At 40.6% G+C, this 27,375-nt stretch overlaps 1 protein-coding gene across 1 annotated transcript in view; it reads right to left on the bottom strand.

Annotated features, from left to right (window-relative positions):
* Positions 1-6,950: 6,950 nt before the first annotated feature.
* gdap2 (ganglioside induced differentiation associated protein 2) overlaps positions 6,951-27,375 on the bottom strand; it is a 38,056-nt gene continuing 17,631 nt past the window's right edge. Inside the window, exons 8-13 of the mRNA XM_044016420.1 lie at positions 27,257-27,333; positions 24,192-24,268; positions 22,946-23,085; positions 15,340-15,394; positions 13,699-13,842; positions 6,951-9,406 (exon numbers count right to left, since the gene is read on the bottom strand). Coding sequence (XP_043872355.1) covers positions 9,365-9,406; positions 13,699-13,842; positions 15,340-15,394; positions 22,946-23,085; positions 24,192-24,268; positions 27,257-27,333 — 535 coding nt within the window. The 3' untranslated portion in view covers positions 6,951-9,364. The remainder of the gene's footprint in view (positions 9,407-13,698; positions 13,843-15,339; positions 15,395-22,945; positions 23,086-24,191; positions 24,269-27,256; positions 27,334-27,375) is intronic.

The raw sequence follows: 27,375 nt of genomic DNA, 5'->3' as shown, positions 1-27,375 counted from the left end.
TTGATCACAAACAAGTTGTCGCATCTAAACATAACAAACGTTCCCAGGTCTTGTGCAAGGACAGAACGTCTCCAATTGAGTCATTATGCAAAATCTGTGCGTCATTAAGTTGAACAAGTTGAACAATCATCCACTCCGTGACCCAGTTACATGTCGTTAATGACATGTAACTGGTGATTAACCGGCTACATGTTGGCGAACAGTCAATTCAAGAACACAGTGTTCAAACAGTGTTGTTTTTCACAGTGAAGAGACATTTGTGACGGAATTTAGGGTTTTTGGGTCGTAAGATTACGTTTTTTAAGATGAACCATGATTTTGAGCACCAGGGCGCCCCCTAGAGTGTTTCATAATAGTTTTTATGTAGTTTTGCTAGGTTTTCATCTAGGTTTGATTTTCCTTGGGTTTGGTCAAATCAGTTTTTTGTAACTTTCTTGGATGAGACAGAGATCTTGGAATTTTCATTTCCCAGGCATCCCTTTGCTCTCTCTCACTCAACTTTACTCGCTCATTGTTCCGTATACAATCTCGCGTAGGCGGCGGAGAGCGTCCACAACACCGCTAGCAATTATGACTCAACGTTTGTTCTGCGTAGGCCGAGTACACCAAGCAATGCAGGGCATGAAACAGCAGGTGGTGTCGTAACAAACAAGGGAGGCATTTGTGATGGAATTAGGGGGTTTTTGGGTCGTATTCAGATTACGTTTTTTTAGACTCCATAGAGCGTTTTGTTATCGTATCGTTTAATTTTATTGTTTGCTAATGACGATAGCAGTGAGTCTTTTGCACATTTTATGCAGTTTTGAAAACAAATCTTTTGTTCTGAAACCATTTTGCTAACTTGTTACAGCATTTGCACTAATTTACAAATAAACAAAGTGCCGTTAAGTTATTTCCCTCTCATTGTCGTGTTATTTTCTGTAACTGTTTAGTTTCTTTTCTTAAAAATCAAAACTGAGACTAAAGTCAGTGTCATGGTTCCAATACTTTTTTCGTAGGCTGACACCATATTCACCTCTCACTGTTGCGCCACTTTGAATACTTGGTGAAAATCAACACAAGACCATTCTTCTAGAGATTTTGCTGCCATTTAAGAATAAATCCATTTTAAGGGTAAGAACATGAATGCCAGGCAGAATTCCCCCAGAAGCATCATATAATTTACAGCTTTATTGATGATACAGGGCCCCAAAATCTAATTTGCTTGGGCCCGGCCCTGTACTCACTTAAGCACACATTTTTCTAAAAACACGTTTTTGGAGTTAGACTGCGGTTTGGACCAAACCAAACACTGGTGCTTTCTGCTAATAATTACTAATTTCGTTCTGAATCCTCCACAGATCAGCGCTGCTTTAATTGATCAAGAGGTCCATTGTACAGATCACGAGCCTCAAAGCAGACACTCATCGCTAAGGACTGATTACATCCACGCATGCCTGCTGACCGGATGGTCAGAAGTTTGTTATTTGTGTCGTCGTCAGAAACAAAAGTCTGCGCTTGATCTGAAGCATTGTTTTGATGATTATTTTAGACATTATGTGCACACACGTGGACCTTCTGTGATGCAAAGGTCACCGGGACAAATCCTACCTCTCTGTCTTACTTTCTAAAAGGTGCACATGAAAGCGGTGAACTGAGAAGCTGAGGTTTGAACTTCTTTGCTGCACAAAATTCAAGCACTTTCTATTTAGTTTCTATTTACTTTCAAGGCCCTTGAAGGATTTAAAGGACCTGCCGGAAGCTTGTACAAAGATTGTTGTCTTATTGAGCTACAGACCTCATCCTGTCCTCAGTTGTTGTCTGTTGTGTTGCGTTCAATGTCGTTTTTCCGGTACGACGACATAGCCCACCAAGTCAAGGTACTGCTCTCAGTGGAAACGTGGGCCCAACCCAGGATCTCACCATTCCAAACTGTATGTGATGGAAAGACAACAATAGTGAATAGTAAATGGAAGCATTTGTGGAAAATACCACTCCACTTTGTCCTCAAGTTCAATCCGCCAATTAAAAGGCAATTATTTTTTATGATCACAGTAACGTGGAGCTGCCAAATGAGGTGAATCAAACCAGAAAGGCCATTTCCCACCTGAATCCAGTCACAGCAGCGGCAGCAGCAGCTGCAGCCACAGGTTTCTTGTACAGATATCAGTGGTTTGAACTCTTGGCGAGAAAATCTTTGTCTTACAAAAATGTAAAAGTTATTCCTGCAGGGCTTATCCTTTACAACCGACAAAAGGAACAAGAAAATGACGGCAATTAAAGCCATATCAGTCAACCCTGAGGTGAGCCACAGGTGAATGGACCGATGTGTTGTGACCCAGTTTTGCCATTGTTCATCTTGGCATGAATGGAACAGGTTAACTTAAAGTGTGCGTCATTATATAATTATGTCATTATGAAGGCAAAATATCTTCCATGTGCTCCTGGACCTGTGGACAAACGCTGAGTCAGCGACTCAAGTTGTTCGAGAAACTGCGATTGTTTCAGGTCTAAATGCGGGTGTAAGGTCAGTTGCGATGGCCACCTGCCATCATCTGATGTCCTCCTTCTGAAACTGTAGCAAGTGAAACCTCTACACTGACCTGCAACCAGTTCAAGGATTCTTGCCCTAACTTAACAGCTTTGGAGTTAAATGGAGATTGGGGGTTGTCTCTACTCCCCCCTTCTGTTAGAGGGAAAAAGGAAGAGGAAACTGACCGAGCGAGGGTCCAGACGCGAGTACACATCGGACAATTGTCTGTTGTGTCGCGTTCTATGTCGTCATTCCGGTATGACGTCACGCTACGTGGCCGTCGGGCAAATCAAGGACCTGTGGGAGTCCTGTACAAAGATTTCTGTCTTATTGAACAAAACCTGTCCTCCATTGTTGTTTATTGTGTCACTTTCAATGTTGTCGTACCGGTACGACGACACAGCCGACACACACCACCCACCAGGGTACTGTTCTCAGTCGAAACCACTCCACTTTGTTCTCAGCCAATTAAAAGGCAATTTTTATTTTTATTAATTATTATTAAACAAACAAGCTGCAGCCACAGGTTTTGTGTACAGATATTAATCATATCTGTTCTTGGCAAGAAAGCCAGTGTCTTAGAAAATCTCGCTATGACGGCAATTAAAGTTATATCAGCCGTCGTACCCGCATTGTTCGAATGGCAAGAACTGGAAAAACAATGAACAACGGCTCCGCGGCTCACAGGGTCAGGAGAGGGGAAGGAGGGCGGGGGGTCAGCGGTGAGGGTAAAGCGGTAGACGATAGACGGATGGATGTTTACGGTGTTGTCGTAAAAATATGTACTCCGAAACTATAGGGGGAGCTCTATAGAGACAGATGTGAAAAGGCGACCAAACTTGGAAGCGAAGTTCCGCTAAAAGCTCAGTGGGCACTTTCATTTGCCAGAGGAACTCTGTATCTGTGTCTCCCAGAGTTCAAATCCTCAAACTCTCTGAAACAACACCTGTATTTACAACTTCACATGGCTGTGGATGTGTTAAGTTCAGTTTAAGGTCATGTCTGTGTGTTCTTAGTGAAGCTGAATCCTGTGTTTTTTGCTGCTCTGCTGTGGCCAGCTAATCCCTAACCCGTCACCGAGGGAGGTCCATAAAAGATGGATTTGCTCCTCCACTTGCCACAGCTCCCCCCACCACCACCGTCCTCAGCTCCTGCTCTGCACTTTAATCCAGCCAGAACCAATAGGGAGATTAAAAAGCGGGAAGATGAGACATGATGGAGGAGGGGTCACGGCGGTCAGTGGGAGATGTGGGCAGGTGAAGAAGCGTGGACAGAGAGAGGACATGTCGGGGGGGGGTTTAATCAGCACACGGCCACTACTGCACTTCCTGGAACATGATGCTGTTTTCTGCGGAGGGAAAGTGAGACGGAGTGAGAGTGAGGTGGAAAAAACACACAACACACACACACGCTGAGTGCAACACCTGCTGTTTATCCTTCTAATTCAGCCACTTACTGTGTCTCGGTCCTTCCTTTGCCCTTAAAGCGACAACACACCTGAAAGATAGAGATTTGAATCCGTGCAGGTGAATCTCTTACTCAGTTTAGGCGTCGACAAACAATCAAATATAAGCAAAGATTCGTTTTACATTGGTAGGTGGAGAAATGTACATTTACAGGACATGTGGCCGATTCCCACGGGATAAGAAATCTCAGGAGACGAGACCATGGCGCGTGACCGCACCATTTGGGAAGCGATATATCTTGGAGTTGCAGACAAAATGGATAAAAAGGATATGACGGAATATTATTTACGGATGGTCTCTTCGTACGGGAATAGTATTACCTGGGGCGATTTTTCTAGACCGTTTAAACCCGAGGTAAAAGTCGCAACTGATATCGCCCAATAATGATTACTGACGTGGCACGACACTCGCACATGACTGAAATCACTGAAAAGAAGTGTTGCAACATTCTGGTTAGTTTTCAACGTTGGAAAGTTTCCATTGGAATATTTCAAAGTTTGAAAGTTTCCATGGTAATTTTCAGAGTTGGAAAGTTTCCATGGGAAAACTTGTACATCGCACTTATGACTAGCACTTCATAGTTTGATCTACTTGAGCTCTTACTTACTTCTAGCTCTTATTTGTACCCAAATGTTTAAATGCACTTTTGTAAGTCGCTTTGGATAAAAGCATCTGCTAAATGACATGTAATGTAATGAAATGGAATGGAATTAATGGGAATTAACAGTTGGAACGTTTCCATGGGAATATTTCAAAGTTGGAAAGTTTCCATGGCTATTTTCAAAGTTGGAAAGTTTCTATTTGAATATTTCAAAGTTTAATTAACAGGAATGTATGGGAATTAACAGGAATTAAATGGAAATAACGTGATTTTCAGTTGAAGCCTGGTAACAAATATATTTGATAAAGAAAATACCCCGTAGCCAAACAGCAGGCAGCTTCCTAAGGCCCGCCCACAAACGAAAAGTGCAAAGAACAAGAGTATTTTATAACAACAACGATTAAATCGATCTTTTATTTGCTTCTTAAAAAGTATATTCCATAGACAAACAGCCACAAACCGAGCAGGACAAATCCGTCCTCCGTTGTCGTGTGCTCTGTCCCGTTTCATGACGTCACACCGGTATGACGTGACGCCGCGCCTACCGAGTAAAGGTCCTGTTCTCAGTCGAAAAGCAAGACCTGACCCATTCCAAACCGTACCGTGAACCGTATCATGATGGAAACACAGTAAACTGTGTCTGGGGTCTGGGAAAGTTAAAGACAACTAATGACCTTTTAAAATCACTTGATGTACAGTCTTGAAAGGTAATTGTGGAGTAATTGGAGTGGGAATTAATCTGTGATCAACTACTATTTTTTTTTGTTGCTGGTGTTTCATCAGTGGAGTGAAACGGTGACGCTTTCACTCTGATATGTTACAATACTTGAACTCCACTGGAGTTTCTCTGAGTCCTCCACAGTCTTTAAAAACACCTTCCAGGGAAAACGCCGTTGGGAGAATTTCCTCTTCACAGAACTGTCAACATGTAAGTGCAGATTCATACGACGTGCTCTTGGCTCACGCTCGCTATTAATTCATTCATTCATTCATCAGCTGTAAGCGATTTTGCCTGAGCGCAGCACAGTATCTTCAGAGTTTACACGTTTTTTTTCCTTCTTAGTATCGTCTCTGCTGGGAAACCACTTTTCTCTTTAAGTGTCTCTCGTGTCCAGTCGTTTCATTTGAAAGTGTGGACTGTATTCAAATTCATTTTAACTGCCATGGATCACATGCTGCACGCACACATAGATGTTTAACTGAGTTAAGTTAGGTTAAAAAAACAACAGTGGAACACAGAGGTGTTTTATAAATAAAAAGTAGGTTTATCTTTGTATCTTTGTACACCGGAACGTTGAACCACAGTTGGGTTTTTATGTTTCTGACTTCTGTTTTATGTCATTAAGATAAGTGAAGATATTCCTTTATTCGTGCCACATAAGGGGAAATTTGCAGCATCACAGGGAGCCAAGAATCACAACAAGTGTAAGAGAAAGTGTTAAAAAGAACTTAAAAAAATGGACAAGCTGTTGTTACAATCTTCAGAATATTCAATTATTTAAGTATCTTGTTGTTTGTAATTTTCCCGTTTCTTTGTTGCTTTAACTCTAAAAAAATACATGTAAAAAGTGTTTATTTGAAGTTATTTGGAGCACATTTGCACATCTGTTGCACTAAAGCCATTAAGGTGGTTTTACGTCACAACGAGACTTAAACGAGTGACAGGAAGAGGGAAAAACAACATACACACAGCACGGAGCTCAGTGACAAAGTTATGGTCGTAGTAAAAAAAAAAAAACGGTGACAATACGATCGATATACGCAAGGTTTGCTACAGATATTTATGGCTATAAACGATAACATCGTGAAATTGACGCGGACGAGGAAGAAGAAAAGGGCCGCGTTTTCAACCTGAGGCTCGTGTTCCCAACAAGGAACCTATCGTTATTCTTCAGGTGATTATTCTATCCGTGATTTGCAGTCATTTTTCAGGGGGTTAACGTGCATAAATACTCTTGAAACTTGGCATGGAGGTCAGGTCTGGCGAAAATGCCATATTGGCATAATTCCTGTGCGTTGCTCAAGAGCTCTATAGATAGTGCCCTCCTAAGGTGAAAACAGAGGCATTGAGTTCCCCGAAACTTGGTGGGAAGACAAAAAAGTCGACCATAACCATGGCCTCAACTCAACAGGAAGTCAGCCATTTTGAATTTTGCATAACATTTTAGACATAAAACCCGGCTAATCTGCAGAAATGTTGAAGACAAACAGACGAGTCTTCGACAGCACTGGGATGAATAGAAATGATAGTTACACAACTTTATTGCCTTTGTTCTCAGCATCAGTTTCTACCATAAGTTAAAGTCAAAATAAAAACTGGAAAAAAAAACATTTTAATTCATCAGTGAAAAGTTGTTGTTTTTTTAAAAAAAGAAAACACACCTGACATCGATGATGTCACTTCCTGTAAATCATTAGCATTCATCACAACAAATTAGTAAAAAAAAAGAAAAAAAAAGTCATTTACTTTGAAGAAAGTTAAAATTTGGCTCATCAGTGATTGTTTATATTTATATATATATATACATATATTTATGAGTGTTTTGTAAAAAGTGAGACGGGGATTTTGTGGAACTGAAACCTTTTTATTTTGCCTCATTTCAATGATAGAAAAATACGTCTCCTACTTCTTATTTTATTATTGACCACGATTAAATGAGCTGTGTGGTGTTTTCACATGACCTTTGTGATGATGCAGGGTTTGATTTATTAATCCGGTTAATCTCTGTCATTAAGGGCTTTGCCAAAAAAGAAAAAAGGTGTTCCTGACAATTAAAATAAATTAAGATATACAAGGTCTTGATCTAGGTCTCAGGGACGTGTGGAATCACCGCAGACGTGCAGGTTCAACCCTTGGCTCTGGGGCTCAAAGAGGAAACAGGAACTGCCGCATCAGATCATGCTCCGATAAACTAAAGTGAACAGTGTCGAAAAAATCCTAATTACATCTAATAACAACGACAACTAGTGGATAGTGGAAACAACAAGAAAAGCAGAGCAAACTGTGCAATTAAATTAAAACAAAAACAAACAAACCTGTGTCCCTTCAAAACAAGAGCGTGACTGGATTTTAAAAAAGTGTTCTTTGTTTTGATTTGAATTGTGTGTACCTTTAAAACAAAGTGATGAGGGTAAACGGTGAGTGAGAGCATTTCTTGAGACAAGGACACTTTTTTAACCGAGAATTGAAGCTAAAGCGGAGTCTGAAATGTGTTCGTAAAACAGAAAGAGCAACACATTTTAGGAAAATGGTCGGCTGTACACCAAGGTTTCTTTACTTTGACTTCAAAGCTTAAATCAGAAGGTATGTAAGTGTGTGGATTTAAATTTTGAAGGTTTTTTCTAGAGCCGCAACTAACTCTCGAGTTAATCAGTTGTTTGGTCCATAAAATGACAGAAAATGTTGATTGATGGTTCCAAAAGCTTGAAATTATGTTATTAAATGTCTTTTTTCATCCACAAACCATTATTATTAAGTAATGTCATGCTTTCTTTGTTATATGGAGCAAAGAAAGAAACAAAAAAGAAAAACAATTCATCAAATGAATGAATTACCAAAATAGTTGCCGAATTGATTAGTTGTTGCAGCCGAATTAGCTTTTTTTTTGGCAAATAAAACATTTGTTCTCAGGTATCAGATGAACAAAATAATACTTGTTGATTTAATAATAAAGAACTTTTTTCAAACTCTAGTTTGCTGTGGTGTCTTCTTTTAGTCTTCATTAAAATCAGGGTTCCCACACTTCAAATTTGAGTACTTTCCAAGGACTTTCCAAGGACTTTCCAGGACCAATTCCCCTCAAATCCAACACGAGAGCTTTGGAATTTTCATTTCCCAGGCATCACGTCGTCATTTGCTCTCTTGTTTTGACTTTACACGCTCATTGTTCTGCACGGAATCTCACGTCAGTAAGCTAGTAATTACGACTTAACGTAACGCAGGGCACATTTACCTAAATATCAAACTATTTTCAAGCGCTTTCAATGACTCGTCGATTTTCAAATTCACACTTTCAAGGACTTCAAGGACCTGTGGGAACCCTGTAAAATAACAAAAGACTAAAGTGATTTTAGCTTCCTAATGAGTATGTATTTACCTAAATGTCAAACTAAGTTGAAAAATGGATAAAATAAAATAAAGATTGGGATGAAAGTAAAGCTACAGGGAACAGAGAGGAGAAAACGTCCCGTGTGTCAAGAAAGTCGTACCCCAAAAAATCTCAGCGTCAGACATTAAATCGTCCAGAGTGACGCGATTAAAAGGTTCGCAGAGTGAGAGAGTGAAAGAGAGAGAGCGAGCGAGATCACGTGTGAATCCAGGCAGATTCCTCCTCCAGTGTCCGGGCTTTGACAGAAGCCCGATGATGCAGGAGGACGGTTAAGGTCGAGGACATCGGATACGGTCGTACAGTCTGAGCAAATGTCAGGCTCGACATGACACTTCATATTTAGGGATGTTTGAGGAAACTGCTGAATGGGAACTCTTAGTGTAAGGCATAATCCAGAAACCCAAACCAGGTCCACAAATAGTCTTGTGGTGAATGCGAATGACCGCTTACCGGGCCAGATGTCGCTGGCTGAGTGAGGGCTGCCACTGTTCATTTTCTCCCTTTTTTTTTATTTCCAGCCGAGAGCGAAACAAAGGGAGAGCGCGTTTCCTCCGCCTCGCCGCGGGGTTCTCGACGAGGAGGTGACGAGGTCAGACCACACAACGCTAACCTGTCATCCCGTCTGACAGGCCGTCACCGCCTCCTCGTCCCGGCGGAGGCGCTCCTGATGTGGGCGTCACAGACCGGAGGAGTGGGCGGGGCGGTACGGTCCGTTCACCTGAAGCGGAGCACAAACAATGGTGTGATAATGGTGTAGAACAGTTTTTTTTTTTACTTAATTGATAAATATTTTCATATCAATCTTACATACAGAGTGTTTTTTATATATAATTATAGATTTTTCACTGACTGCCTATATGTGCTGGAAAAAAAGGGATATAAGGCACATTCTTAACACCTCTGTATATATATGTTTTAACATAGTCATGGAAAAAAGGGTTAAAATACAGTGGTGTCGGTTGAGCTAAAGACTTTTCACAGGAGGCAGATAAATTCTCTCATCCTCCTCTTCCTCACACTGGTATAGTGACATTAGATTAAGATGGAGCGAGAGATTATTTTGTTATTCGTTTAATCTTCTACACAGCTCCGCTCTGATCACATACACCGGTAGATTATACAGTCGTAGCCACAAGAGGAAAGAACCGCAGTTTGAGAACCACGTCCACTGCCAGTAAAAAAAACAAAGCTGTTTTTTTCAAAGCTGATAAAAACACACCAGCACTGCTGAGTCATTTAATCTGAACTTGTGTATTCAATGTTTTTACGAAGACGTGGTTTTTGTGGCGTTTTGACAAACTTCAACCACTAAAAAAAATGGTCATTTATGACAAGAATGGACCAAAAGTCGTTGGTGAGCTGTATATGAGACACGTGTTTGACTATTTGTGAAATTCCCAGCGATGCAGCAGATTTTTGGTGTTATCTTCATCTCTTCGCTGCACTTTCACACAGAAAAAGACGACAAAAGGCCGACGTGTGCGAAAACTCGAGACTCACCTGTGATTCTCTCACGCTGTTTATCAGTGTGTTACAGGTGAGACTGAGATACTACGAGACACAGCCGGTGCTGATGGAGTGGAATATTTTACAACACTTTGTGACCACCAATAACCAGATTTGACGCCAGGAAAACTTTATTAACACAGAAGTGACTTGTATTCAATCTTTGCTTCAGGGAGAGGGGACACTTTGAGCTATTTTGGATTAAAATGATGTCATTGCAAAAGTAAGAGTGAACTAGAGCAACAAGTCAACGACAAAACGAGCTGCAAATCACTTTTAAAGCTGTAAAAGTGAAAGCAGCAGCAGATTTATGCAAAAAAATAGCCATGCAGGCTCATTATCATCATTTTTAATGTTGACAAAATGATCCCATTAACACCCTGCCCTGACAGAATCATCTATATGTATATATATACATATATATATATATATACATATATATATATACATATATATATATATATATATATATACATATATACATATATATATATATACATATATATATATATATACATATATATATATATATACATATATATATATATATATATATATATATATATATATATATATATATATATATATATATATATACACATGTACTCTGTAGTGTGCTCACAGTGTGTGCGTAAAAAGTGATGTGTGTACTGAAAGTGTAATAAATATCCTGTCGGCTCATATTTTAGTGAACAGAGAGAATGAATCGGTATTTCCTGGACGCTGCCCACGCTGTTAATGCAGCGCAGCAGAGGAGGCGGTTTCTGGGTAACAGCGGCTCACAGGTGTTGATTTTTGAAGGTTATCACAGTTTGTGATGATTATACATACATATACATATCAGCAACTGCAACTACAGATTATTTTTCAAAAGTGATGATTTCTTTTGTCCACAAAACAAAATTATTCACTTTTTAAACATTAAAACAACAAGAAGAATTGTTGTTGATTTTCACATTTGAGAAGCTGAAAAACCAACTCTCAGCATTCCATGTGATGTCTATTCTTAGACGGATACTGTACTATCTGATTATCCCTTTCATAATAAACCCCTGAGGGAGCTGCGAGTCCAACACCGTTCAGCCCGAGCTAAATACTAACATCCTTAAAGCTCCTTCAAAATCTGGACTCCAGTTGCATTCTTTTTCTTTTTTTTTCTTAAAAGTCTGAAGTCTAAAGAATAATGTGAAACACATAACACCGACTCCACTGTTCCAATAGCTATTTTACTATTAAAGCTAAAGTGTGCAACTCCTCCCTCATACTAAAGCTCAGTTTGGACTTCAGACCTCATGCGGTATGATAATCGACACACCAGTGCAAATATAGATATAGCGTCGCTACTAGTTGTCTCCTCACGGTGGCGCAGCTTAAGTGAATGAGGGGGAAACTCGGGTGGAAGTTAGCTGGGCTTATTAGTGGGATGATGGTGGAGGTAAGCTACGTTAAGAGCTGCTCCATTCACGTTCAGTACATAGACTTTATGACCTATGTTCTCTATGTTGTAGATAAATAGAAAAATCATGCACTGATGTTTTGTTTTCTTCACTTCGACAGATATCGCGACGTATCGTGATACGATTGTCTTGCAATGTATTGATTATCACAGTATCGTGATATTTTTGGTACCGTGGACCACGTATCGTGTATCATAACGTACCGTAACGTACCGTAACGCAACGCAACGTAACTTAGCGTAACGTAACGTAACGTAACGTAACGTAACGTAACGTAACGTAACACAAGGTATCATGTGATTCCCACCCTTATGTTACAGGGACTTGAAGTTATTGTGGGACTTTTTGGGCTGCGGAGACGACCCCACTTTTAGACTGATGCAGAGACGACTAAAGGAACTAAACATTCTACATACAGCGCCATCTAGGGAGGCGGAGTCCAACACACACACCGCACATATACTCAAACTCGGCGACTTGTCAGATCGCCTGACTCAGTTGTGCGTGCAAACATAGCAAGTGCTAATTTAAAAGCCATAAATGAGAGTCAAAGTGTTAACATTAAAGTGCTCATAGGACGGATGGCAGCACTACTGCATTACTGCACTTTTGGCATTTCGCAGCATTATATAATGTTTGGTTTATTTGGTGTGCTGATGGCTGTGGGGAATGGAACATGTGGAGTTCTTAAAATGTTATTTTTGGAAAAACATCAAATCGTCACTCTTTCATTTTCATGTACACGACCAATATTTTGACGTTGAGAAAACCCGTGACACGGCCTTGAAGGACGGAACGAAGGAGTTGAAGCTGCCAGCAGTGAGTGAGACAAGTCCAGTGAGTGCTTTTGCCAGTTGGTTCGCGATAATATCGTTTTTGTTTGCTCAACTGTCGCCAAAATGACTTAAAGGTGATTGATTTCAAAGAGCCTGGTGCAAGAATAACACATGAATAATTAATTTCACTGTGAATAAATTGCAACAGACTTAAAAAAAAAAAGAAGCAAATCTTTCTTGATGGTATATTTGGCTCAACCACATTTAATTCACCACTGATTAAAATCACATCAAAATGACTTAATTGTACCTCGTGCGGATTTTGTACTGAGCGTTTTAACCAAATAATTCTCGGTCCTCGTCCAAGATCTAACGAGAAAAGACACTATTTCTGTGAGCCAAGACAAACTGCGAACCACCGCAGACTAAAAACACAGACTCAGGTGACTGTCTGTCAGACTGTCAGAGGTCACGAAACATCAAAATAATCTTTTCCGAGCATCTTAAGAGCTTTCACATAAGAACCAGAATTTCCTTTGTTAAAAGAAAGAAGCCGCGTTGCATTCAGAGCAGTCTTGAAAAACTTTGGCACACAAGAATCCACGCTAATGCTTTTCTGAGTAACCATGTTGTCCACAATCAAAGCCACAGATAACTGATGATCCAACTCGCCCTCGGTTCGTTTCATTAGACGCAACACATGAACTGATTGTTGCGGCTTCTCTGGTTTCCATCGCATCGAAACTTTTTCATCAAAACGAGATAATGACTCGTGTCGTCTACCCCGAGAATAAAAAAAAAAATCACGAGCATAAACACGTTCTGAGTGTTTAGATGTGAGCATGCAGTGCGATCAGCGCGAGGTTTACTTTAAAAAAACACAATAAGCACAGTTGCTTCAAATTGTAGGCTTGTGTGTGTGTGTGAGTGTCTGTGTCCACCTGCAAACACAGTTAAAAAAAAAGCTAAACTGAAGGTGAAGAAGCAAGCTCTTCACTTTCAAAGGTGGGTCAGTCCCTGACTTGGTTTTAGTTTTGTTTATATGAGAATCCACATCATTTATAAACAGAAACTTCAGTTTTAGTCTGGTTGTTGTAGAAAAGCGCCGAAAAAAAGGTCGAGAAGTTATCACATTTACCATCTATGATTAAAAATACATGACATTAATAATCTAAAAGGTGAGGGAAATACCAAATAGAGGGAAAGTTCTCCCTTTATCTCTGTGCATGTGTAAGTTGTGGATGATGATGACGGTGTGTGACGGCGCTCACCCGTGCGTCGTACTCCAGGACGAAGGGAGGAATGTCGATCTGCTCGGGTTTGACGCAGGTGAAGAGCTGCCGCAGGTTGTCCAGGTAGCAGACTTTCTCCTTCATCCCCGACACAGTGAAAGTGGTGAAGAACCATGTCGAGACCTGGAGGAAATGACATTCAATTAATGAATTATAGATGGTGTCTGATTGTAACTTTGTGTGAGCGAGATATCAATCTCGCCGTAAGTGACGAGAACAAACACGGAATTAACAAGCAACTTAATAAAGACACAAACTAGATTACTCCTAATGACAATTTTATGATAGCCAAGAATAAGTACAGTGATTAGAGTTGACAGTAAAGAAACTTACAAAGCACACAACTCCACCAAGGCTGCACAATGCTCGAGATGTTTGGACATTACATTCAATTGATAGGTGGGAAAAACAATAACAACTATAGTGCCATAACTAAAAGTTCTATCAACTTTTATTCCTGCTCTTGCAACAGCATTAATGGAAACATAAAACTACAACTGTTACGAGCTGAAAACACTGATCCACCAATGGTCCAAACACAAGAGAACAAATGTGATGTCATGGCCCATCGTCGTCATCTTCTTCTTGTGTTCGGAGTTTGTACACAGCTTGAAAAGCTTCATGCACATACTCCACATGTTCTTCTCGGTTTTTTGGTGTATTTCTCTGGCCGCGTTACAGCATCACATACAGGTTGGGCATAAATGTATAAATACTAGGGTGTTTAGAGATGTTTTAAGGGTTTTTTGTTTGTGTGAAGACATTTCTTGAAACCATTTAAGGGCTCTCTGTAAAGTGACCTTGAGTGTTTTCAAAGGCGCTTATAAATAAAAGTTGAATTATTATTATTATTATTGTTATAATAATAATCTCTGTTGATGTTGCATTTTTCTCTACGGAGCTCTACAGTTTCAGAGTACATCATTCTACAACACCACCGTTAACATCCCTCCATCATCTACCTCTTTATCCTCACTGCCTCGATCTTATAGCCAGTGCCTGGCTAGTGGTTGTGTGTGCGTAATATGTGTTTCTCATGAGACCTCCTGATTCTAAGGACTCTTAGTCAGTTTTTTTTCCCACTAACGCCATGTTTCCACCGACTCGCCTCGCCTCGGCACGGCAAAGTTGCGTTTCCATAGTACCATAGTGCATAGTACCTGGTCTGGTGAGGTTTCAAGCGCAAACAAACCCAGCTGCTGTATTTCAGTCCAGTGACTGTGTGAGACGGGTTCTGTGTTCTCGTCAATTTTAATGAACTGATTTTAAGGATTCAGTTACACTGAAAACAACTGCTTTACAAGTCACTAGTTTGTGTGTCGTGTGTAAAAACGAAGTCCCAGGAGTTTCATGTTGAGTTCATGCAGCCGTGCAGTGATGACTCCGCCCACGTTAAGCAGGTACTTTTTTTGTCGTGGAAAAGCAGCATAAACTGTTCCGTGCTGAAGCGAGGCAAGGCGAGGCGAGCTACAGCCATAGTGGAAAAGGGCAGTAACAGGCAGTGGAAAGAGTGGAGACATCCCCCAATCTTCCCACAACAACACATTTAACCATCACGATGACTCTGAAGCTGTTGAATTAAATTCCACTTTGAGATTTGATGACAATCCACAATCTTACCTTAGATCGAAATGTTGGATGTACAAAGTAGAAGGCCTTCAGATTCTTTTTAAACCTGCAACACATAAACGAGAGAGAAACAAAAAATGCTTTATGACAATAATAACTCCACTCTCCCTGATGTACACCACACAAGGAAGTGAGTGAGTGAGTGACAAAGATGAAGTGTGAGGGGATTAATCTTCTGGAACAGATGACACGCTGTGTTTGAGGTGACAGTTAAGTGTGAGGTGACATCCCAGAAAACACAAACCTGCTCCAGACCTGTCATCAGAGTGGATTCACCGCACACAAACACAAACACAAACACAAACCTGCTCCCATTCACGTACTGCAACACACTGACCTTCATCTCACACGTGTGTGTGTGTGTGTGTGTGTGTGTGTCTGTGTGCAGGGTGTGGAAGACGCGTAAAGCAAGAATATCTTTGTGCAATATATCTTATGTAACAGTCTGGTGTCAATACTGTGAATGTAGTTCAATGTAGGGCAGCAACAAAAAATCAAGTATTAACAGATCGACTACTCTGATAATCGATTAACCAGAGTGGTTTTTTTTGTTGTTTTTTTCAAATAATCAAAATTTTCTGATTTTCAGCTCCTTATAACATGTCAATATTTTCTGTTTTTTTTTGCTCCATGTGAAATATTTTTGGACTGCGGATGAAAGAAGTTCAACTTCATTTTGTGATTTTGGGAGACGTGAAACAACATTTTCAAACTCTTTGACTTCTTTTATTTTCGCCCCATACTTTTCAATCAGTTAGAAATATCAAAAACTTCCACAGAGCGTGGACTTCCACGAGGGTTTGATTTAACCCCGGACTTTTTCCCCCTTCAGTGCCACAGTTCCTGCAACGTTTTAGTAACAGGCAATTGAAAGCAGTAATAGCAGGATTTACAAAGATTTCTCTCAGACCTTTGAGCTTAAACGTAGACCTGAACCTGTTCCTAATCAGACTCGATCAGCTTGTTGGGGGGGGGAAACTCAAGTTAGTCATTTGTCTCCATGATCTCATAGCCTGAGCTCATGACCAGAAGTGAGAAGTGAGATTAACTTGTTAGAGCTTTACCTTCAACACTAGTTCTGATCCCAAAACTACAGAGGGTGCACCAATCTACCTTCATAACACAAACAAATGAAATTGTAAGACTCCTTCCCAATTAACGTGGACGTCCACCATTTCTAAACTACTTCACAAGCCAGTTTGAACCAGTGAAACCAGCGATTTCCCCCAACGACTGGAGAAAATCTCCCTGAACCGCGCGATCCACCAACTGTTTCCCCTGCTTTAAGAATCCCCCTGTGACTGTGGCAGCTCAAAAATAAAACCCCCGAGCTTGAGGGCGAATCTGGCTCCAACAGAAATGTGAAGTAACCAAAACAGAGATTAAAAAAACGGATCTCCAAACAAATATCAGCTGTTGCGTTCAAATTCGAGTAACTGAATATTCCTGGTACAGACTTGGCGCTTCACTTTGTTGCAGTGGTATGCTGCCATATTAGTGACAGTCTTCAATGTCGCGGCCTCAAACACGCACACATATTTGGTTATCTGGCGTGGGATAGACGGCATGTGTTCATACAATAACACACAGTTTGCCAGTAAAGGGAAGAGCCCGGTCTTTTACTGGACAAACCGACTATGAGGTGAATCAGGAGTAAAAATTGCCCTGACGCAGGACTTCTGCTCCGGTCCAGCACTGGACCCAGAGGGGACAAAAACATAATAATCAACCTCTTAAACTCTCCCGGAGAAACTAATCAATCTCCCCACTTAGCCAGACAGTTTTGGAAACAGTTTCCGTGTCCACGTTTGGCTGAGGGTTTGTTGGTGGTTTTTCTGGAGCCAAAATGCATCTGCAGGCAATCAATGGTGCGATGGGTTGAACAAGCAGTACATGCCAGGCTTAGGTTAGTGGTTCCATTGCCTGTGTGAATCGACAGAGCTCCGCGAAGCCAAAAAGAGCACAAATGGCTTAAAAGTGGGGGGAAAACTGAGAAATAACACTTGGCAACTAATCACAATTTTAGAAACTGTAAGCTTGAAAACGTGTATTTTTTAATAAGTTCCAGAAGATAAGGGTTTGAGTGTGACCTCGGTCAGATGTGGAATTAACATCTGTCTTGAGTGATCTCATTCATCGATTATTGATCGATTTCTGATTTCTCATCTTTCTGGTCTGGTTTCTTTGCTCCGTGTAACAAAGAAATCCTTTAAACTGAATCACTTGGGGATTGTGGACAAAACAAGACATTTGAGAACATCATCATTTCCAGGTTTGGGCATTTTAAGGACCAAAAAAGTACTCGATTAATCGAATATGACATTTTTAGTCGCATCCGAATGTCCCCAAATTCATCCTGAAATTTCCCCAGATCTGATCAAAAAAGCATTTTGGAGATGGTTTGAATGAGCATACATGAACATAACCTGACAAATTAGATACCACCTTTCACACAATATTAACACTGATCATCATATCATGTCTTTTTCTACTGGTGAAATCTAATTTCATGTTACAGCAACACAAGTAGAGCTTTGTTCCACTCAGCTTTGCCTGTCTACTTTTTCCTCTCCCTGTCACTCGAGCACACCGACACACACAGACACGCTGACATGATCAGACACATTTGTACGGCCAGATTTGATATATAAAAACCTTCATTTTGTTCTCGTGAACAGACATGATGTCAACGTGAATTTGAATACACGGCATTGGAAGCCAGAGCCGTTCATAATGTGGTCACTGGAGACGCATCCAGGGCGCACTTTAAAGCCAAGTGAGAACAGTTGGTACTTAGTGCTCTCTCTGCATGCAAACTGCATCACTGGAGACAGATGACATTATACCACAACTGAACTGTGCCTTTGTGTTGATGCTTTATACTGTCAACCGTCAACAGGAATGGTTGTACAAGAAACAATCACGGATTAAAAGGTCAAAAAGAGCCAAAGTGCAATATCAAAGAGAAAAGAATAACAGCAAGAAACCAACCAACTTCAGCTTTTTAATTTTAAAATCAGCTGGTCGGTGGTTGACTGCAGTCCAACCAGAGTCCATTCTACTCATGAAAAGGTTTAATGAGCCAAAACTAAAATGCCACAGTGGGTTACGGTGACTTTGTGGAACTAAAAATACTAAAATAACATTGGCGACCGACGGTAATTAGCATTTTGCCCTGAGCCGCAGCTATGACGAATCAGAAAATTGTAGTGCAGCAGCAGTCAGAGTTATCGTGTATGACTGAACGGGGTTTCCTTTTTCAGTGAAAGAGGAAGCTGACTGACAGTATCTGCAGTCATAACAGTTTATGTGTCATACTTACTAATGATTGTACCATTTTTTTTAATTCATCATTGTGTGATAAGTGCACATGACATCAGACGATTGTCAACGCCTAGAATATCAACTACTAAAACTTTTTGGTCATAAAACCAGTTCGGCAAAGCCGTAGTGAAACCAAGTCAATAAAAGATCACAAAGAACTGAATAGAATACAGAAGAATAAAGGAGTTCCCCACCAACACAGGAAATGTGTTGGTTGTGGTTACTCAAAACTTGCCTTGAACCTGAAGTTGAACCTGCATTGAGTCGTGAACTTCCTGTGCAAGTTTTCTCGATAGAAATGTCCAAGTTTTGTGCTAGTACTCTGCGCAACAGCACGTTCTGTGTCAGTGATTTAAACACAGCAACATAATTGTTGAACGTGTGGATTCAATTGTTGCTCTCCTGACAAACATCTAGAGCAATTGATAACAAAGTAGCTTACAAACAAGCCAACAGTCGAAACCATATTATATCCATATATCTGGATTCTGTTTCCATTCAGCGATGATGCGGCGGCAGCAGCAGCAGGGTCAAGTTAGAAGAGGGGCAGCTCTTGTAGATGTGAACAGATTCACTCTGTCAAGAGGCACAAGTATGACGTACGACGCTTTGTGAAGTTCTGCATGAGATGTTGAGAAGAATTTGCAAAGTTCATGGCAAAAACATTGTTTTAAAAACACACAAAAGAAAACCCAAACCTTTTTGCAACTACACATGTTCTTAAGAGCAGACTTTCCACGCCAACGAGTACAAGGAAAAGGTTGGCAGCAGAGAGTGAAACGACACCCTCTATCTTCGACCAAAGTAGACAAACTAAGGAAAACGAATGCTTTACTCACACCTCATACTTTCTGGCCTAGGTCTGTCACCTTTTCCAAAAATCAAGTCCAAATGTATTAATAGTTATTACTTCATTGATAGTGCTGCTAGCTTTGGGAGTATTCATCAAATACAGAACTCACAGGGTTCCCACACCTTAGTTGCCATCACAATTCAAGGACTTTCCAGGACTAATTCTTTCAATTTTATGGACCGCTTCGCCCATGGCGTCCACTTTCATTGATTTGCAGCACACTCTGCATCTGGACAAGTGATTGTCCTCAGGATCTTGGGCAAAGCCAGTCTTTGTAATTTTCTTTGGTGAGAGAGATCTTGGAATTTGCATTTCCCAGGCATCACGTCATTTGCTCTCTCTTGCTTCACGTTACTCGCTCATTGTTATTCATGGCATGGAATAAACGGGAGAGTGAGACCGTGGACAATGTCCACAACACTGTTAGTAATTACGACTTGACGTTTGTTCTGTGTCGGCCGAATATACGTACATCAAGTAATGCAGGGCATGAAATAGCATTTGGTGTCGTAACAAACATAAACATATTATTTAACTACATATTAACTAACTTCCTTCTTGTACAAAACTCAAGCACTTTCAATGACCCACTTTCATGGATTTCAAGGATCTGTGCGAACCCTGCACTCAGTAGAGTACGATGGAAATTACTGATAACAGGAGGAAGCTCCGACAGCTTTTCACTAAACGTTATAATATTACAGTGGCTCTGTTAAAACATAAAAATGACAGTCTACAGCCCATGGCGCAGTGGTCCGTGAGCTTCCTCTGGTGGTGAGAAAAATACTGTTCTACTGTTTATACGAGGGTATGTGATCAGAGTGGAGCTGAGGAATTTTGACCAGAGTGCGTAGAAAATGAAACAAATAACAAAGCTGACTTTGCTTGACCTATTTACCCCACTGTAAACCATCCTTCCTTGCACAGGAAAGCTTTGTGGACTGTGCAGAGGTGAGGTCAAAGTTCACCTTGAGTGCCTGTGATGTTTTGTGCTAAAAATGTTGAAATCAACCTAATCTTCTGGACAAAAAACATCCTCAAATGTCATGGTTTCCATGACGGCAGCCCACTGGTTAAATGAAGCCAGTGCTTTAAGTGCGTTCAAACGATGCTTCATCGCATGTAGTGTTAAAAATAATGGAGCCATAAGTGAGTTTGAAGTTTCAAGTAATATTCTAAACAATACAGAACTGTGCTGGTGTGTGGAACTGTAAACGACTGTGGTTTTCATTTAGACGCTGTGGCTTCCATTTTAGCGCAAAATATTTCTCTATGGAGGCTTTTATAGCAGCTTGCAAAAACAATGAGATGCAGTGTTAGGCTGGTATTGATCCAAACATACAAATGCCGAATTGTGTCCATGTGTCCGAGGCATTTGAAGTGAAAATGCCGCACATGTGAGAACTTCAGCCCCGTCAGAATCCTAAACAAAAGCGGACATCTCAAAAGAATCTCTCATGTGGATGAAGAGTGGACGCCTGGACTGCATCTGCTCGATGTTTGGAGGTGAGAAGTCCACATCGAGTAGTACAGTAGGTATAGGACTGCTGACCCAGCACGATTATTGTAAATATTTACTTTTACCATGTAAAATAAAGGGATTTGGAATCAAAATAAATCTTACAGTGTGCCTTGAAGTGTGTATGTTTTAAAAACCCACGCTTTTTCTATTTTTTGTTTACACTTAGGAGTCCGTTTATGGCCCTCGAAAACCATCTTCTTTCAATTACGGCAAACAGAAACTCTTTACGTTGGGGTTAGCCAGGGTTCCACTGCTCGCCATCAGCTCGTCCAAACCCTCCATCGGTTCCCAGCACGCTATAGAATCCATTCCAAGACGTTATTGTTTGCCTCTAAGTGCTCCACCATCCCTCGCTTCCCAAGCTCAGCTGATCAGTTGCTGCCCTTGGGCGTCCTGAAAACACGGCTTGTGGCGGGATCAGGCCTATGGGTCCCAGCTCCATATTTAGTGAATGAATTGCCGCTGCACTTCCTGTTTTTAAATCTAATTTTGAAAAAAACAACAACAAAAAAACGCATCTGTTCTCCATGGTCTTCCATGCAGTGTGAGTTATTGCTATGTGCATCTTGTGTTTTGTTTCACAATTTTAATATAATATGCATGTGCTTTGTTTGTGTTTTATGTTCTTAGATGTTTTGCGTTACTACTGTACAGCAGTTTGGTTTTGGCAGTTTACATTTTTCTGTATGGATAAGACAAGAGAATTTATGCTATTCAGGTATCTTTCTTTTTCCTTTTGTGTACTGTATTAATTCCCATAGGGGAATTTGTTCTCTGCTTTTGTCCCGTCCTAGAACTAGAAGCTGTGAGCAGTGCTGGGGAGCTTTGAGGGTTGTGTACCTTCTTCAGGCGAACCCAAACCCTCAACCTGTCAGGATTGATCCTTATGAAAAGGAAAGGCCTAACTAACCAGAGCTACTCCAGTACAAGGATGAAGCTTCTGACCCTCAGATAAGGATGAGTCACAGCCAATACATCACTCCAACTTTGAGTTTCCTGCTCCAAATGTGCCCTCCAGATTTCCAGAATCTACAACGAAACAAAAGCACTTCAAAGCTCTTTTTGGTTTCTCCCCCCAGAAAAAAAATCTAAACACTGTATCTTTGGCTGTGTCACCGTAGCATGAGCAATGCATCTGAACCTCGGTGCACTTGCACGGGTCAGCATATTCAGATTAGCAGCAAACGAGAAGCCAAATAAAGGCGGTCAAACGACAACCAAGCTTCAAAGAGGATCATACCCAGATAATCATCGGACACTAAGGAGCGAGTCCTCATTTTGCACTTTGGAGTCGTATTAACATTTAGCAACTGTTGGGACTTAATGTCAAAATGACTTTAAACGACAAAATACCAGGAAGCTGTTAAAGTCTGTCAGATGTTAGGGCTACATCTGGAGCAATTTTCTAAAAAAAAGAAAAGATAAAATCCTTCATGCTCCTCCTGTTTGTAAAATTCTGGCCCTTAAAAGACTAGAGATGAGCCCCAGCCAGGAGAGTTAGCCAAATGACGTTAATGTGCACTGCAAACCCAGAACATACAGCACAGAACATTAAAGTCCGTGCCCTTGGGTGGGCGGGAGGTTAAACCAATAACAGCACCGGAGTTTTCCTACTCAATCACTGTGTGTGGCATCGGGATGAGACGGACGGAAGGGAGAAAGACCTCAAACAAGGGGAGCCGAGCTAATGTCTAATGTGATTAACCTTCTCTGTAACCTCACATGTGTCGCACTCTGACTCAAAATGAGGAGTCCAGTGAGTGGAAAATGTCAAAGAAATTGGTAGAAAATGTTGCACATGTAAAACATCCCAGAATACATTCAGGTGTAGGGTTTATATGACGTTTGACTTAATAACCCGATAGTACAGTGTAAAAAAAAAAGTATGTCAGACTGACTTGGCGTCAACGATGTCGTAGAGGTTTTTGAGGAAGTCGGCGTTCAGGTGGTTGTGCTCGCCGGTCAGCGTGTGGAAGTAAACCATCACGTACTCCTTCACCGTGATGTGGTCCATGACGTGGATGAAGTACAGCAGAGCCTGCGTACACAAACACACACACACACACACACGCTCAAAATCAGAGCGCATACACGTTTACAGTCCAGGATGCTGCAGTTCTCTGCATATTCTCTACGCTGTGACTTCATTTAACAGCCGTTCTGCTCACTCGCATGAAAAGAAACGGATCAAAATAACTTCTTATCAACCATTTATTTACTTTGGTTAAAAACTATTTGTTCAGCAAACAAAAGCTATTAGTCATACCTTGAACAAATGTAGCATGTTCAAGGACAGACAAAGAGAGAGAGATTAACAGGTTATGGACATCAACTCTATCGCACACACACACACACATACAGGTTTGGGCAGCTTTTCTTCTCAGGACATTGCATTGACTTCCATTCAATTGGACAGCCTAAACAAAACCTTATCACTCATTTTAACCACTTAATGTCTAACCCACAGAGGCATAGAGATAGCAGTAGTTTTAGAGATAGTGCACGACAGAAAAAAAGCACAGAAAAGTACACGGAATTAAACTGTAAACGCGTGCAATGATGGATCAGAATAATCAGATGTCATTAATTCACTCATACCACCGTGTGCGGGAGGAACAGGAATGAAACAGAGAAACTGAGGAGTTCCTGTGGGTGACACGGGCCAAAAATAACATCTTAATATTTATGGGGATTTTCTATGATAAAGGCAACCTAGACATCACACAACAATCAATAAACCCAACTTTATGGTAAAAAAAACAAGCTTGTTATAGCGAGAAACATAAATGAGGTTCTGCCTCAGGAGGACCAGACTTTGGTCTCCTGGTCCCGACAAGATAAGTATTTATAACCAAAAAAGGTGCGAAATAACAAATACAAACACACACCTCCCTACCCACACACACACACACAAGTTGCATTAGTCAGTTGCTGTGACAAAAAAACATGGACACAACCTGTTGTATATTTGCAATTGTCTCATAATCAAATGTGAACACATGTTTATGTTGTCTGTATCTACATAAACATAAACAGTGTGATGCACACATAACACAGCAGCTGGTGTAAAGATGCTCACACTGTTACGTCAGTGGAAAAGCGTTTTATTTTGAAAAAAATGAATTCTTATTACTACTTCCATACCTTTTCCAGGTCAATGAGAGTCACCGGGATGTTTCGTCCGACCACGACCATCACGGTCCGGCCACACATGTCCGCACCTGAGTACCAAAGATTCACCCAAAAAAATCAAAAAAGAAATCAAGGCCATCTCAAGAGTTACCTTGGTTTTGGTTTTATGGAAGCACAAGACAGTTTTTTATCCACATACACAGTGAAAATAGGAACAGAAATATACAAGTGCTGTTTATTTTTGAGGATAAATGTTTGTAATTATTCACTTTATTCTTTTGGTGTGTGCGTGTGTGCGTGGACAGGGGTTTGGGCCTGGTTTGTGTTGGACACAAGAAAAGGGGAAACCACTGGTCTATTCTATTGTCTTTTTTAAAATTCTTAATAGTCAATATTTTACAATAAATGTTTGTAATTGATTACCATGACTGTCTTTGGTGGCGTTATTGTGGGACTAATAAAGGACTACCTTATCTCATCTCATCCATTTCCTCTTATAACAACCTTTTATTTAATCTTCACAAATCAGATCTCACCTTATTTGCTTCACATTTTTACAAGAAAAAAAGGCCAAGTATTGTTTTATCGTCAGTGAGAAGTCAACAATATTGATATCCATGCAGTCATTGCTATTTAAAAGAATTTCAATCGTAGGTTTCTGCTTCTGATTATTTGTGCCGATGTTGCTGCCACTACTTCCTGATATTTGTCTGCTGCAACAATGGTTCAATTAACAACCAACGACTTCATGAATAATCTGAACCTGAAATCTGGTTTCAGTTTCTCTTAAATGTGAATGTATTCTGGTTCCTTTGCTCCTTAACGACCGTGAAGTAATTTTCTTTGGTTTGTGGACACAAAAAAAACCCGAAAACATTTGAAGGACGTCATCGTTTCTGAGGTTTTAGTGGAACCCGAAATGTTTTGACATTTCACAGAGCTGAAGACTCATCGAGGAGTCGAGATCAATCGAGGAAATACCCGTCAAGGAGAACAATCAATTTGTTTGTTTTTCGATTGGCCAAAGTTTTTGACATTTGATTTAATCAGTAAATCACAGAGTCATTTAAAAAAATATACCCAATATTCCTCCGTGGCAGCTCTGGGCTGTTCGGAGCAGCAGATGGTAGAATCTGCATTTGCAAGCACAATACTAATAATAACAGAGAGATTATGTAATGACAGGGCCAATCAATATCACTAAAATAATATCACGGATGTTTTCCAATATATTAGTAATAGCTGCATGAACTTAACGACCTGTAAAATCATTTTTTAGTGAGAAGCAGCAGTTTGGAGCTCACTCAGTTTGCCTCTCGAGCACTTGGTGTCCTCCTGAAAAAAATCAGACCGTCTGCTAAAGTACCAACTTTACTTTGGAAAACAATGAAAGGTTGAGGTCAAGCGCGAATGGGACACATTCACACCAAAGTTACAGTTTTCTCTCCTGTGGCAGAAGAAAGAGCTCTATCGTATTTTGATGTTTGCACAAAAACACTCTCGCGCCTTTTATATTGCATTCATTTCTTCCTGCACACACAAAGAAAAACTTTTTTATCCCAAGTGCCACCTGGGAAAATAACCAACAGTCACCAACAGTGTTAAAATACAGTGGTGTAAATTAGAGATGCACTGACATTTCGGCGACCGAACCATATCGCCTGAAAATGGCCACAAAAGGCCAATTCTTCGGTTTTCGACGAGCACGCGGCACGTCTATTGCGGCCCGCTTAGAGTCTGTCAAAGATTTTGGAACACCAATAAAACAGTTCCAAAAAAGATGGTGGAACAGCAGCTATTAAATGCTGGAAAGTCTCTTAAAGCGTAAAAGCGAAACTCGGCTGCATACAGCGCAAATTATGAACTCCTTGTGACATTCATGTCACACCAGTGAACATTCTCCCTCTCTCTGTCCTCGTCGCTTTAGCTGACTAAAGAGACGTTATTCCCTTAAACACAGCGCTAAAGTGCCTTCTACACAAAGAGACTGAGACGGAGTGAAAACAATGAAAAGTGCGATTTGAGAGTCTGTTAACTCGTTTTTAGTAAGATCTACTCGGATCCGCTGCACTTTGTCGCGACTGTACTCGATCCTCGTCTTAAGGATCAGTACTTGTGGGGACTAGGCAGAGCTTGATCCAGGCTGCGCTGGATACGGAGAAGAAGGCTTGTCTCTGCACCAGATGAGCGGCATGCACCCTCGTTATCTGACATGTTCGATAAGAAGCATGAATATTAATCTATGTATATATAATATAATATAATAAGATAAGATAAGATAGCTTTATTTATCTCACAGTGGAGAGAAAATGGCATACTGTATAGTGTATATACAGCATAGTAAAATACTGTATTATAATTGCAATGGCTTGACTTCAGTGAGGTATGTAAACACAATCCCTGCCATAACAACAACTGGCATAATAATTTCTTTCGGTGTTTCGGTTTCAGTTTTCGACCAAGTGTTACCTGATTTCCCGTTTTTCAGTTTCGTGCATCCCTTATGTAAATTAGTCGAGTGAAAGTCAGCCACAGACTTTTCACAGGAGGCAGATTTATTCCCAATAAATCCCTCCATCTTCCTCTTCTCACATAATATACATCACACACTGATATAGTGAAATTAGATGGGGGATAGGCAGATAAGGTTATTTGTTTAATTGTCTAGACCTCACCACATAGTAGAAAATGTATAAAGTAACGGTAAATAAAAAGTCTGCTCCACTTTATCCTCAAAACACAATTATCATCCCAAAACGTTCTAGAATCAGCATTGAAAGACTCTTATGTCGTCATATGTCATAAGTTATGTGTCATAGAGTTTAAGAGTGAGGTGAGGCGTGTTGAGACATAACCCTGGTTTCAATAAAGCACATCATATAGGGCAAAGGAAGTTTTTTAAAGTCGCATGGTCAGTTAAAAGGAATTGCAACACTACCTCCTAATGGCAAAGGCATGAAACTGCGTCTCATGACACTTCATCTTCATTTTATTGATCACATGTCACACGTAAAACCCATTTAAATGAGACAATTACTGGATATAATTACTAATAATAAATATGACTTCTCACATACCGGTTTGATATAAGGCTTTCAGCGCGGCGATGTCCGACAGATCCTCGGCCCTCGCTTGGCACAGCCAGCGGTTATAACTGGAAATAAACCCAGATCCTTTTTATTAGACATGCATCTGC

This window comes from Solea senegalensis, linkage group LG2 (assembly GCF_019176455.1).
Source record: "Solea senegalensis isolate Sse05_10M linkage group LG2, IFAPA_SoseM_1, whole genome shotgun sequence".
Lineage (NCBI taxonomy): Eukaryota > Metazoa > Chordata > Actinopteri > Pleuronectiformes > Soleidae > Solea > Solea senegalensis.
The sequence above is the reverse complement of the archived record's forward strand: the minus strand, read 5'-3'. Positions and strand labels throughout refer to the sequence as shown.